Raw genomic sequence first — 15,025 nt, forward strand, 5'->3', positions numbered from 1 at the left:
ACAAAACAAAACAAAACTAATAATTAAAGACCAAATTCAGTACAGAAATAGTATTCAGGCAGTAAATTAGGCCCCTTGCACACTGAACCAGAAATTCTTTGCTTTGTTACTGTTACAAAGGTAGCAAAATGCCCTGTACTGTGCACTGTCTTGTGAAACTGGCAGCATGTAATTCCTGAGCACTTACTCTTTAGTGATCTGAGTTGTTCCTGACACATCTTCTTACGTGGTCCTATCCACCAGCCCCAGATCAGCCCACGTAGTTGGTGCCTATTGAATACCTACTGAATGAATGGACATGAACCAGAACATGAACTGTCTGACCAGGGGGCAGATGCTTTAGGGATGACATGGCAGCCACCGTGGTGGTGGTGGGGGTGGAGGCGTGGCTCTGGAGTCTCCACAGAAGAGTGACAGTTAGCCTGCAGGGTCCAGACACTTTGTTTTCAAAAGACACTCCCAGCTGGGCACAGTGGCTCATGCCTGTAACCCCAGCACTTTGGGAAGCCGAGGTGGGTAGATCATGTGAGGCCAGGAGTTCGAGACCAGCTTGACCAACATGGAGAAAACCCATCTCTACAAAGAATACAAAAATTAGCCCGGCACGGTGGTGCACACATGTAGTCTCAGCTACTCAGGAGGCTGAGGCGAGAGTCGCTTGAACCTGGGAGGTGGAGGTTGCAGTAAGCGAGATGATGCACACCACTGCACTCCAGCCTGGGCAACTGGACTCTGTCTCAAAAAAAAAAAAAAAAAAAACAAGCACTCCCCTGAAATAGAAAACCACTGTGTCTAGCTACAGATCATTCATAGCTTGCCCTATGTTCCTTACTCTCTCCTCTTTCAGCCAGTCAAGATCTGCATTCTCGGTCCCCCTGCTGTGGGGAAATCCAGTATTGCTGAAGAATTGGCCAAGTACTACAAACTGCATCACATCCAGCTGAAGGATGTCATTTCTGAAGCCATAGCAAAACTGGTAACACTTTAAACTATGTTCCTGGGCATTTTAATTAATTACTGTATTGTTCTTCGGGTGAAAATATGTATATTATTCGAATTAGCCAGCCGGACGCAGTTTAGATGATCCCAATTTTGTTGGCAACATCTGAGGCGTCCTAATCAGTAGCCAGGGGAACATCTGGCTTCTCTTCCCCCTCAGGCCTGAGCAGAGTGTTGACCTTGGCCACACTGGCGTCAGGGAGCTTCTTCACAGCCTGTTGGATGTGGCGCTTTCTGGCTTTGGCATCCGCATTGAGTACAAGTGTGTGTTTGTCTCCTCTCCTCTTCGTGGCCAGCTCAGAGGCCGGGGGAAGTTAGTTGATGATGGCACAGTGGTCACGCTGGTTTCTCCTGAGGACACTCTTCGGAGGATATCGGGGCTGCCCCTGGAACCACAGTGTCCTGGGACACCAGAAGGTAGATGACGTGCAGATCTTCTTTTCTCTGTGGCTGTGGACACCTTTCAGCACTGCCTTCTTGGCCTTCAAAGCTTTTGCTTTTGCTTTGGCTTAGGGAAAGAAAGGATCTTCCTTCTTTACCTTCAGAGCCATCTTGTAAAATAGCTTTTTTTTGGGGGGGGGGGATGGAGTCTCACTTTATTGCCCAGGCTGTAGTGCAGTGGTACGATCTCGGCTTACTGCAACCTCCGCCTCCCGGGTTCAAGCAGTTCTCCTGCCTCAGCCTCCCAGGTGGCTGGGATTACAGGCATGTGCCACCATGCCTGACTAATTTTTGTATTTGTAGTAGAGACGGGGTTTCACCATGTTGGCCAGGCTGGTCTAGAACACTCCTGAACTCAGGTGATCCGCCCGCCTTGGCCTCCCAAAGTGCTGGGATTACAAGTGTGAGCCACCACGCCCAGCCTGAAATGGCTTTTAACTACTTTATTGGGAATTTTGACATTTTAGAAATGCCTTTTTTAGTTTTATAATAAACAAGCAACTGATTTTATATGTCAGTAAACACGAGATGTTATTTTCATTGAATTTTGTTGGTGCCCCCAGTTATGAAAACACAGAATCTACAGGGCTTTCCTCTGAGACGGAAGCAGCTTCCATGGGTTGCCCTTGAAATGCAGTCTGCCTCCAGCTGCGGTTCAGAGTGTAGCTTGTGTTCTCTCTGTTGCCTGGAACACTTTCAGGTGTTTTATTCGTGTTGTATGTTTCTCAGGGTATTATCAAACTTTATTTATAAACTGCTTTTTATCATTTTATTGGAAATGGCTGATACTGAGGTAGTTTTCATAAATGATTATTAAAAGTCTTGATTTCTACAACATGTGGTTCCTTCAAGGAAGATACAACCCAATACCTTAGAATAACACATTAGAAAAATGTTGACTCAAGCAGTTCCGGCATTAGCACAAAAATATACTAATCTCTTAAATATGCTATTAAGAAAAACCTCAAGGATCTCATGTGTCTTTGTGGATATGCGCATCCTGCAAAATTTTGCATGACAGCTGTCATAGGGTACATGTCCTATTTGGGTCCCAAGCTTTTTCCAGGATCACCTGCCAGCTGATTTGTGAGTAGCCAATCAATGTGGGGCATCATCCAATGTGAATATCCCTGTGGTATGCAGGAGACGATTGTTGCCCCTAAGGATATAGGGGAAGGAGAAGAAGAAGTCGAAGAGGAAGAGGAGGAGGAGAATGTGGAAGATGCACAGGAGCTCCTAGATGGCATCAAGGAGAGCATGGAGCAGAACGCAGGTAATGCACACCCAGCAGAGAGCCGCGCTGCTCTTGTGAACAGTGGCTATTTTTAAAATCTGGTTATATTGGCCGGGCGCGGTGGCTCAACCCTGTAATCCCAGCACTTTGGGAGGCCGAGACGGGCGGATCACGAGGTCAGGAGATCGAGACCATGCTGGCTAACACGGTGAAACCCCGTCTCTACTAAAAAATACAAAAAATTAGCCGGGCGAGGTGGTGGGCGCCTGTGGTCCCAGCTACTCGGGAGGCTGAGGCGGAAGAATGGCGTGAACCCAGGAGGCGGAGCTTGCAGTGAGCTGAGATCCGGCCACTGCACTCCAGTCTGGGTGACAGAGCGAGACTCCGTCTCAAAAAAAAAAAAAAAAAAAATCTGGTTATAAAAGACTGTTTACAAAAAGAAAGAGAAATAAAAGACTGTTTACTATTAAGATTGTGAAGTACAGGCAGCATGGCTTATGCCTGTAATCCCAGCACTTTGGGAGTCTGAGGTGGGAGGATCACTTAAGGCCAGGAGTTTGAGACCAGCCTGAGCAGCATGGTGAAACCCCATCTCTACAAAAAAAAAAAAAAAAAAAAAAAATTAGCTAGGCAAGGCCAGGCGCAGTGGCTCATGCCTATAATTCCAGCACTTTGGGAGGCTGAGGCAGGTGGATCACCTGAGGTCATGAGTTTGAGACCAGCCTAGCCAACATGGTGAAACCCCATCTCTACTAAAAATACAAAAAATTAGCCAGGTATGGTGCTGCACACCTGTAGTCCCAGCTACTCAGGAGGCTGAGGCAGGACAATCGCTTGAACCTGGGAGGCGGAGGTTGCAGTGAGCCAAGTTCATGCCATTGCACTCCAGCCTGGGTAACAAGAGTGAAACTCTGTCTCAAAAAAAATAATTAGCTGGGAATGGTGGCATGTGCCCATAGTCCCAGCTATTGGGAGGTTGAGGCAGGAGGATCACTTGCACCCAGGAGGTTGAAGCTGTAGTAAGCCATGATCGTGCCCTTGCACTCCAGCCTGGGTGACAGAGTAAGGTCCTGTCTCGACAAAAAAAAAAAAAGAAAAAAGTAAAGTACAGAAATTATAACAAAAAAAAATTCCTTCATAATCTCATTGTTAACATTTTGGTGATGATCTGTTGGTAGGATGGGAAAGAACTTCCTAAGTTAAAAAGAAAAAAATATCGGCTGGGTGAGGTGGCTCACGCCCGTAATCCCCACACTTTGGGAAGCCAAGGTGGGTGGATCACCTGAGGTCAGGAGTTTGAGACCAGCCTGGCCAACATGGTGAAAACCCGCCTCTACTAAAAATACAAAAATTAGCCTGGCGTGGTGGCACGTGCCTGCAATCCTAGCTACTCGGGAGGGTGAAGCAGGAGAATCACTTGAACCCGGGAGGTGGAGGCTGCAGTGAGCCGAGATCGTGCCATGGCACTCCAGCCTGGGTGACAGAGCAAGACTCCGTCTCAAAAAAAAAAAAGAAGAAAAAAAAAAATCACACGTGTTCATAAATTGGACAAACCAAGAAAAAATATTGCCACTGCTATGATAAATTAATATCCTTAATATAGAAAATGTTCAGGCAAATTGATAAGAGAGTTATGAAATCCTTAATAGAAAAAAAATGGCCAGGCGCGGTGGCTCAAGCCTGTAATCCCAGCACTTTGGGAGGCCAAGACGGGTGGATCACGAGGTCAGGAGATCGAGACCATCCTGGCTAACACGGTGAAACCCCTTCTCTACTAAAAAAAAAAAATACAAAAAAACTAGCCGGGCGAGGTGGCGGGCACCTGTAGTCCCAGCTACTCGGGAGGCTGAGGCAGGAGAATGGCGTGAACCCGGGAGGCGGAGCTTGCAGTGAGCTGAGATCTGGCCACTGCACTCCAGCCTGGGCGACAGAGCGAGACTCTGTCTCAAAAAAAAAAAAAAGAAAAAAAATGGATGAGGCCAGGCGCGGTGGCTCACGAGGTCAGGAGTTCAAAATCAGCCAGGCCAAGATGATGAAACCCATCTCTACTAAAACCACAAAAATTAGCCAGGCACGGTGTTAGGCACCTGTAATCCTAGCTACTTGGAAGGCTGAGGCAGGAGAATCGCTTGAACCTGGGTGGCAGAGGTTGCAGTGAGCTGAGATCGCGCCACCGCACTCTAGCCTGGGCAGCAGAGTAAGACTCCCTCTCAAAAAAAAAAAAAAGAAAGAAAGAAAAGAAAAAAATTGATTAATGAAATGGGCCAATAAGTAATACAGGAAGATGTATAAATAAATGGAAAATTATTCTTACTTGCTTAGTAATTAATTGTAACCAGTTTGTTGAACAAAGTAATCACAGTAAGGTGTTGCTTTAAACTCAGACTGGATTCGCTCTTTCCCTTGGATAGAATTTCAGGCTGGTTTCATTGCAACTCTTAGATAGTGAGTAGCCCCTTTGTTTATTCATGCTTTAGGAAGTCTGTTCCAATCAAATAATTACAAAGTGGGTTTTGAGCTGAGAGGTCTCTAAGGGATCTTGCTACCTGCAGGAAAGCAGTCAGTAGCAGTTATTAGAAAAATAAAGCCATTTCTTCATTTTTACACTTGGACAGTTGAGATCCTCCATCATCTGGTTATTGTAGTATCGTCTTCAGACTCATCTAATGCAGTTTCTCCTCTTGCCGACTTCTCAATCACCTTTATTTTCTCTCCTCTTCCTTCCTCCTCCCTTCTTGCTGGTGGCCATTTCTGATCCTCCAGGGATCAAGGACAGGGGAGAAGGACAGGGACGGATGTGGCCAACTCAGATGTAAGTTGGCATTGGATGACAGACGGCATGCTCACTGCTCCTTCGTCATCTCTCAGGGGCTCTTGAGATTCTCCCACTGAGAACTGCCCACTGCACCGCTGGGGCATGGCTCTTGACTGCCTCCATGGCCATCACTGGTCTTCTGGTTCTCCACCCCTTTGTCCCAGAGGTTGCCCTCTTCCCAGTTACTCACCTCCACCTGGGTTGGAGACCCAGTTTCCCTCTCCTAACTTCATCCTATTACCTACCAGGTGTCCACGTCACCCACGTTCCACTCAGGGAACCAGCGACTGTCGGGGGGCTATTTGCCATTGGCCAGCTTGAGGAGGGTTCGCTCTGGTCCCTGGTCCTGGTTCCTTATGTTTGTCACTGCCCGCTTCCATCGAGGTCTCTAGTCCCCCGACCCTTTCCCTGAAGGCCAGATTAGCCCTGAACCTCTCTCCTCCTCCCCTGTACCAGATCAACCTAGTTTTCTAGGATGGAGAGGTGGTTTCGTGTGCAAACACCAAGTGTCCGCTGAAAGCAGCCCATCATCTGAGTCTTGGTTTCTGCTTCCTTGTGAGCTGCACCAGAAGGAAATGGCATCTGGAATTCCAGAGAGATTTCCCAGAGGGGAAAGGAGTGCACAGATGAATGCTTGGGGGTATATATAACATTGCCTGTGCCTTCCCATAAGGCATTTGGGGATCACTATTTTGGTTTTAGAGAGTCTAAAAGAGTGGAGTTGGGCACGGGGGCTCATGCTGTATTCCCAGTACTTTGAGAGGTCAAGGTGGGAAGATTGTTTGAGGTCAGCCTGGGTGACACAGCAAGACCCCCCATGCCTACAAAAAAGAGTCTAGCAGAGTTCTGATGCTCACCTTTTGGGTGAGGTGGCAAAAAACAAGACATTCCATTGTGAGGACATCTGTGGATGGAAATCTGTCAGGGCCACATTGACGGGTGTGGGGCTGGGAGTTTTAGGAAGCCACAGTGTACATGGCCATGTGTAAGTAAAGCTTACAGCTGGGGGGTAAGGCTAGAAACAGGGCGCCAGGAGCAAGGAACTATGCCAGCCCCTAAGGAGAGACAAGAATGTCTAATAATCAGGCTAACAGGACTCAGCAAACATTGAACTTTATTTATTTATCTACTTATTTATTTATTTTTGAGAATGAGTCTCACTCTGTCACCCAGGCTGGAGTGCAGTGGTGTGATCTCGGCTCACCGTAACCTCTGCCTCCCGGCTTCAAGCAATTCTCAGCCTCCTGAGTAGCTGGGATTACAGGCACGCACCACCACACCCAGCTAATTTTTTGTATTTTTGGTTGAGATGGGGTTTCGCCATGTTGGCCAGGCTGGTCTTGAACTCCTGGCCTCAAGTGATCTGCACACCTTGGCCTCCCAGAGTGCTGGGATTACAGGTGTGAGCCACTGTGCTTGGCTGAACATTATTTATCAACAGAGGCCTATATAATTGGCCTTTGCAAGGGCCCAAAAATCTTATCCAAGGCTTAACCTAACAGTTAAGTACCAACTGAGCTCTTTTCATGCTTGGGGAGGTGACCACATGGAACAAGAATTAGAGCAGAGACAGTGCCCAGCTGAGAACACTCACTGAGGCCCCCAGGCTCCTGAAGGGCCTGTCCTCGCACTCAGTTCTTCCCCCAGAGGTGAGAGGCCAAACAGGTTCAGCAGCCTCTGTCAAGAGAGATGTAGGAGGGGCCCTGGGAGGGGGCAGAAGAAGTGGTCGTGTGGGGAAGATAAGTCTTTAGAACAGCCAGCATCTGTCGAAGCTGCTCTCCCACATGTGACTCTCCGCTCCCCCACTTCCTACAAGATTGGAATCATTCAATTCCTTTTCACTTTCTCAGGTGTGTCCAAAAATCCCTCCGATCCATATTTACCTGAGACGAAAACATAGACCTGACCTATGTTTGAACAAAACAAGACCTTTGAACCCATGGCACTGAGGTCAGCTCACTTTTCCCTCACATGGCTGCATTTGTTATCACATGATTCCAATGATTCTAGCAAAATGAGTTTCCCAGTCCCACAGTGAGACCCCTCCATGTCCCAACTCCACTCCCATCGGCCCCTGACGGTGCAGCAAAATAAGGGCTTTGTTACACCATAGAGTGTGCTAATTACAGATGTTGTGTTCACTTTACATATTTCAAAAGCATTGTGAAATTACTGGATCTAGTTGGTAGGATTCCTGGTGATCACTGGACTAGTCTTTCAACTTTTCTCTGAGTTTGAAAATAAAAAGGGGAAGAAAAGTCTGTAAATGTACCAACTTGATGTCTCTACTGTACATGGGTCATTGTAAAATCTTGGCTTGCAGCTATCTAATTTTTTTAAAAACAAAACGCATATTACTGTAATCAAGGCAAAGTTTCTTAAAACAGTTAACGTTGGCCAGGCATGGTGGCTCACGCCTATAATCCCAGTACTTTGGGAGGCCAAGGAGGGCGGATCACAAGGTCAGGAGTTCGAGACCAGCCTGGCCAACATGGTGAAACCCGTCTCTACGAAAGATACAAAAAATTAGCTGGGTGTGGTGGCGGACACTTGTAATCCCAGCTACTTGGAAGGCTGAGGCAAGTTGAACCCTAGAGGCAGAGGTTGCAGTGGGCTGAGATTGTGCCACTGCAATCCAGCCTGAGCGACAAGGTGAGACTCGGCCTCAAAAAACAAACAAACAAACAAACAAACAAAAAACAGTTAACTTTGGCAGTGGAAGTCTAATCAGAACCATGACTCATGAATTAACATTGCGTTCTTTTCTGCTATTGAGACTCACTGTTTCACATACTATCTTCCACAAGACTTTATTAAACAAGAAGATGAAGAATGCACTTGGAAGTCACAGAGCATGGCTTGACCACTTGCTTAGTTCCTCACTTCAGACCAGTCACTGCCTCTCTCTGAACCTGTTTCATCCTGTGTTTTTTTTTTTTTTTTTTTTTTTTTTTTGAGACGGAGTCTTGCTCTGTGTTAAAGAAAATAATAATAATAAGGGAGAGGAGCCGGGCACGGTGGCTCACGCCTGTAATCCCAGCACTTTGGGAGGCCGAGGCAGGCGGATCACGAGGTCAGGAGATCGAGACCATCCTGGCTAACACGGTGGAACCCCGTCTCTGCTAAAAATACAAAAAAATTAGCCGGGCGTGGTGGTGGGTGCCTGTAGTCCCAGGTACTCAGGAGGCTGAGGCAGGAGAATGGTGTGAACCTGGGAGGTGGATCTTGCAGTGAGCCGAGATCCGGCCACTGCACTCCAGCCGGGGCGACAAAGCGAGACTCTGTCTCAAAAAAAAAAAAAAAAAAAAAAAGAGGAGAGGAGAAGACAGAATAAATCCACCAGCTTGGAGGATTAACTGAGGATAACATAATGATAACCAAGGGAACATGAATGAAATTGCACTGTAAACTCTAAAAACTTACACAGAGTACAGTATCACCAATAACAGGGAAGGGTGGGAATCACCACCGAACGGTCTGTGTCCATGGAAGCCTGGACATGGCTGCATTACAGTCACTGAGAATTCGATCCTGGCGCAATGTTACCAGAAAGGGGATCTCATCCTAGATCCCAGGAGCAGGTTCTTAGATCTCACGCTGGAAAAAATTGAGAGTGAGCCGCAGAGTATAGTGAAGTGAAGATAGTTTATTAGAGACTACCCTATTACAGAGTAGGGTGTCCTCAGAAAACAAGAGAAGGAACGCCCCATAGTGAGAAGAGAGAGTTTATTGAAAGCTGCTCTGTCACAGAGTAGGGCGTCTTCAGAAAGCATGAGGAGGAACGCCATACTATAAACAGTGCTTGATTGTACAGGTTGTTAAGAACAGTATACTTGGCCAGGTGCAGTGGCTCACACCAGCACTTTGGGAGGCCAAGGTGGGAGGATCCCTTGAGGCAAGAAATTCCAGACCAGCCTGGGCAACATAGCAGGACCCCACCTCTACAAAAAATACAAAAAAATAGCCAGGTGTGGTGGTGCATGCCCGTAGTTCCAGCTACTTGGGCGCGGACACAGGACGATGGCTTTAGCCCTTGAGCCCAGGAGGTCGAGGCTGTAGTGTGGCCAAGATTGCACCACTGCACTCCAGCCTGGGTAACAGAGCAAGACCCTGTCTCCAAAAAAAAAAAAAAAAAAAAGGAGAGAATGAGAGAATAGTGTACTTTTTTATAAAGGCTTATGATCAACTTGTGACAGGCTATTAGTATTGTTTCTTATGTTACTTAAGAACATAAGTATGCTATGTTACTATTGATTTCAGCGAGAATTTACAAGTGTACTATTTAAAGCAAAACCTATTCTTAAACTAAGAATGCTTTTTGTTCTCGAAATATCAGGACATTTCCTTAAGTTCTCAGTCTTTAGTTAGTTAGCATCATTAACTCCGTCCCTCAACCATAAACATCTTGTGACCAAAAGTGCTCAACCCCCTGGGAATGTTACCCAGCAGGTTTGGCTTTATCTGGCCTTTATTCAAGATGGAGTCACTCTGGTTAGGACAAAGGATATTCATGGCCAAGTCTCCAGACCCACTAAGGATGTATCTAGCTTGACAAGCCACTTAGTACGGATCCAACTGTACCCTAGAAATATTTTGTCAGTTTTATTTTACCTTAATATACATTTGTACAGGCAATAATTAAACAACTATTACACAACAATTCAGTGAGTTTACTAATTTTCAAGAATAATGCAAGTAGTTACAAATGAGAGGCAGAAACACTGTATTAAAGACCTAAAAATAAGGCCGGGCGCAGTGGCTCACGCCTGTAATCCCAGCACTTTGGGAGGCCGAGGTGTGCGGATCACGATATCAGGAGATTGAGACTATCCTGGCTAAAACAGCGAAACCCTGTCTCTACTAAAAAATACAAAAAAATTAGCCAGGCGTGGTGGTAGGTGCCTGTAGTCCCAGCTACTCAGGAGGCTGAGGCAGGAGAATGGCGAGAACCTGGGAGGCGGAGCTTGCAGTGAGCCGAGATGGCGCCACTGCACTCCAGCCTGGGCCACAGAGTGACGACCCGGTCTTAAAAAAAAAAAAAAAAAGACTAAAAATACAAACATCAGATAAATCAATGTCCACATTAATTCTGGAATTCCATACAGATAAGGTAAAAATTATATTACTTTGTCAAAGTAAAGGAAAATGATGTTTGTTGTTTTTATCAATACACTAAAAGTAGATTAATGCCAAAAAGCTTTTATGAAACTTGTCAGAGTTCAGATTATTTTATGTAAAAGGATTAAAATAAAAGGATTAAACTGGTGAATGGTTTACCCAAGTATTCAAGTAGGTGAGTAAAAGAAACCAAAGAGGCTGGGCACAGTGGCTCATGACTGTATTCCCAGCACTTTGGGAGGCCAGGCAGGTGGATCACAAGGTGAGGAGTTAGAGACCAGCCTGGGCAAAATGATGAAACCCTGTCTCTACTAAAAATACAAAAATTAGCCAGGTGCGGTGGCAGGTGCTTGTAATCCCAACTACTCAGGAGGCTGAGGCAGGAGAATTGGTTGAACCCGGGAGGCAGAGGTTGCAGTGAGCAGAGATCACACCACTGCACTCTAGCCTGGACGATAGAGCAAGACTCCATCACCAAAAAAAAAAAAAAAAAATATATATATATATATATACACACACACACATACACACACACACACACACACACAACATAGGAAGGAATGATACTTGGAGGAATTTTTTTTTTGGCGGGGGAGGTTAGGATTTTGCTCTGTCACCCAGGCTGGAGTACAGTGGTGCAATCATAGCTCACTGCAGACCCTATTTCCTGGACTCAAACAATCCGCCCACCTCAGCCTCCCAAGTAGCCACCATGCCTGGCTAATGTTTTCTATTTTTATTTTTATTATTTATTTTATTTTATTTGAGATGGAGTCTTCTGTCACCCAGGCTGGAGTGCAGTGGCACGATCTTGGCTCACTGCAAGCTCCACCTCCCAGGTTCACATCATTCTCCTGCCTTAGCCTGCCGAGTAGCTGGGATTACAGGAGCCCGCCACCACGCCTGGCTAATTTTTTTTGTATTTTTTAGTAGAGACGGGGTTTCACTGTGTTAGCCAGGATGGTCTCGATCTCCTGACCTCGTGATCCACCCGCCTTGGCCTCCCAAAGTGCTGGGATTACAGGCGTAAGACACCACACCTGGCCTTGTTTTTTATTTTTAATAGAGGTGAGCTCTCCCTATGTTGCCTAGGCTGGTCTCGAACTCCTGAGCTCAAGCCACCTTCCTGCCTCACCCTCCCAAAGTGCTGAGATTACAGGTGTGAGCGCCTGGCCCGTTCCTGGAGGGATATTAGCTGCCTACATACTTCATGATTAGCTATTTGGTGAACTTTGGGGATTAACATGAAAAATACACAGCCGGAGAGAGCTGCCCATTTTCCTAATAGAACACAAACCTCATTTTTCACTAAAGTCATGGAGAAACTCCATACCATTCATAAGCCTTTAGATCACCAACTTTGTTTTGGCCTTATTAAAATGCTGGAGAGTATCTCTTGATTTACAGTATTTTTTTTTCTTTTTTTTTTTTTTTTGAGACAGAGTTTCGCTCTTTTTGCCCAGGCTGGAGCGCAATGGCGCGATCTCGGCTCACCGCAACCTCCGCCTCCCGGGTTCAAGCAATTCTCCTGCCTCAGCCTCCCGAGTAGCTGGGATTATAGGCATGTGCCACCACCCCGGCTAATTTTGTATTTTTAGTAGAGACGGGGTTTCTCCATGTTGGTCAGGCTGGTCTTGAACTCCCAACCTCAGGTGATCCACCTGCCTCGGCCTCCCAAAGTGCTGGGATTACAAGCGTGAGCCACCGCGCCCGGCTACAGTATTTTTTTTTTCTAATACTGCCCAAATAAACCTATAATGAACCTAAAGTCACGGGCAGGAATGGACATTCTGCATGCACAATAAAAAATGCAACTGAAAGCAAATAACCAACAACTCAAAATATTACTGAGGAAATCTGTAAGTGTAGATTTTTAAACTTCTGTATCTCAGCAAAAAATGGAGTTTTACCCATTGCCTGGTGAACTGAGTAAAAAGCCACTCATTTTGTTTCATTTCTAATTACCTTTAAGAATAGCTGTATGGATAATTCTAGTTCTGAGGTACATTTATTTACCAAGCTCAAACTGGGACCCAAGTGGAACACTTCTGCTTCTGCTTCTACAAAGAAAAAGGAAGGTCACATATGGTGGCTCACGCCGGTAATCCCAGCACTTTGAGAGGCTGAGTCTGAGGCAGGAAAATTGCCTGAGCCCAGGAGTTTGAGACCAGCCTGGGCAGCATAGCAAGACCCTGTCTCTACAAAAAAAAAAATTAGCTGGGCATGGTGGTGCATGGGGCACTAGGATTACCTGAGCCCAGGAGGTTGAGGTTGCAGTAAGCCAAGATCCCGACATTGCACTCCAGCCTGAGTGATAGGAGTAAGACCCTGTCTCAAAAAAAAAAAAAAAAAAAAAAAAAGGTGATCTCTCCCATGAGGCAGATTTCCTACAAATACATAGCTGTTGGACTCTTTCCTTTCTGAAATCACCGCTTGCTGTTTGGTCATCATCAGTTATGACAGTGCAGTTTCCTGGGGATGAGGGAACAGAAGCCAAGCTGTAATCCCAAATGCATTCCCTCACATTCCCACCACTGCTCAGGGGAGCAGCTCTCTATTTGTAAACATGTTTTAGTAATTATGAGTATGTGTTAATATGAACATTTTGAATATTACTGGTATTTGAAAGATACATTTAAATTTTTTTGTTGTTTTTTTTTTTGAGACAGAGTCTCGCACTGTCGCCCAGGCTGGAGTGCAGTGGCATGATCTCTGCTCACTACAAGCTCCGCCTCCCGGGTTCACACCATTCTCCTGCCTCAGCCTCCGGAGTAGCTGGGACTACAGGTGCCCGCCACCAAGCCCGGCTAATTTTTGTTGTATTTTTTAGTAGAGACAGGATTTTACCATGTTAGCCAGGATGGTCTTGATCTCCTGACCTCGTGATCCGCCCCCGTCGGCCTCCCAAAGTGCTGGAATTACAGGCGTGAGCCACCACGCCCGGCCAAATGTTTTTTTAGAAAAAGGATGACGTGGGCCGGGCGCGATGGCTCAAGCCTGTAATCCCAGCACTTTGGGAGGCCGAGACGGGTGGATCACGAGGTCAGGAGATCGAGACTATCCTGGCTAACATGGTGAAACCCCGTCTCTACTAAAAATACAAAAAATTAGCCGGGCGCGGTGGCGGCGCCTGTAGTCTCAGCTACTTGAGAGGCTGAGGCGGGAGAATGGCGTGAACCCGGGAGGCGGAGCTTGCAGTGAGCCGAGATCACGGCACTGCACTCCAGCCTGGGAGACATAGCGAGACTCCGTCTCAAAAAAAAAAAAGAAAAAAAAGAAAAAGGATGACGTTTTTAAAAGCTATGTAGGAGGGCTGTGCTCATTCATTTTCAAACTGCGCAGTTGCCGGCCATAGAGCTGAACCCTGGCCAAAGGTCATCGGATTATCTCTAAGAGATCACATTTCTCAAGAGAAAGGCACTTGGGCTGGGTCCTTTGTGTACTGGGTCACGCCTCTTAAGCACCCCATAATTACCAAAAAATGCTGCTGAAGGTCCCTTCTTAATTACTGAGCACTTTGGTTCCGAATCAAGCAGAAATGAATGGCTAAACTCAGGGCCTGAAATAAACTGAGGGAGGCATTGAAGGGAATTGCAGCTAGATTTCTAGATTAAGTGCATTTAATTTAATAACAAAGCCATTGAAAAATGAAAATAGACTGCTTAGGCCGGGTGTGGTTACTCATTCGTGTAATCCCAGCACTTTGGGAGGGTGAGGCGGGTGGATCACCTGAGGTCAGGAGTTTGAAACCAGCCTGACCAGCATGGCAAAACCCTGTCTCTACTAAAAAATACAAATAAAATTAGCCAGGTGTGGTAATGCACACCTGTAATCCCAGCTACTCAGGAGGCTGAGGCATGAGAATCTCTTGAACCCAGGAGGCAGAGGTTGCAGTGAGCCAAGATTGCACCACTGCACTCCAGCCTGGGAAACAGAGTGAGACTCTGTCTCAAACAAACAAAAAAGAAAATAGACAGCTTAAATAAAATCAGACTTAGAATATTAGTGAATCCCTTGACATGTTTTTATTTGGCTTCTTTTTTTTTTTTTTTTTTTTTTTTTGAGAAGGAGTCTCGCTCTGCCACCCAGGCTGGAGTGCAGTGGCCGGATCTCAGCTCACTGCAAGCTCCGCCTTCCGGGTTTACGCCATTCTCCTGCCTCAGCCTCCGGAGTAGCTGGGACTGCAGGCGCCCGCCACCTCGCCTGGCTAGTTTTTTGTGTTTTTTAGTAGAGACGGGTTTCACCGGGTTAGCCAGCATGGGCTCGATCTCCTGACCTCGTGATCCACCCGTCTTGGCCTCCCAAAGTGCTGAGATTACAGGCTTGAGCCACCGCGCCCGGCCTGGCTTCATTTCTTGGCACCCCTGTGAACCTTACTGGGAAGTAACGTAGAATCATTCGGAGGAATTTCATTATGT

At 46.4% G+C, this 15,025-nt stretch overlaps 1 protein-coding gene across 5 annotated transcripts in view; it reads left to right on the forward strand.

Moving 5' to 3' along the window:
• Positions 1–15,025, forward strand: part of AK7 (adenylate kinase 7) — a 96,767-nt gene that overhangs the window by 62,274 nt on the left and 19,468 nt on the right. For all 5 annotated transcript variants that reach the window (XM_025392122.1, XM_025392121.1, XM_025392123.1 and 2 more), the window contains 2 exons: positions 848–976; positions 2,584–2,713. In XM_025392122.1, coding sequence (XP_025247907.1) covers positions 848–976; positions 2,584–2,713 — 259 coding nt within the window. The remainder of the gene's footprint in view (positions 1–847; positions 977–2,583; positions 2,714–15,025) is intronic.

This window comes from Theropithecus gelada, chromosome 7b, assembly GCF_003255815.1.
Source record: "Theropithecus gelada isolate Dixy chromosome 7b, Tgel_1.0, whole genome shotgun sequence".
NCBI classification, from domain to species: domain Eukaryota; kingdom Metazoa; phylum Chordata; class Mammalia; order Primates; family Cercopithecidae; genus Theropithecus; species Theropithecus gelada.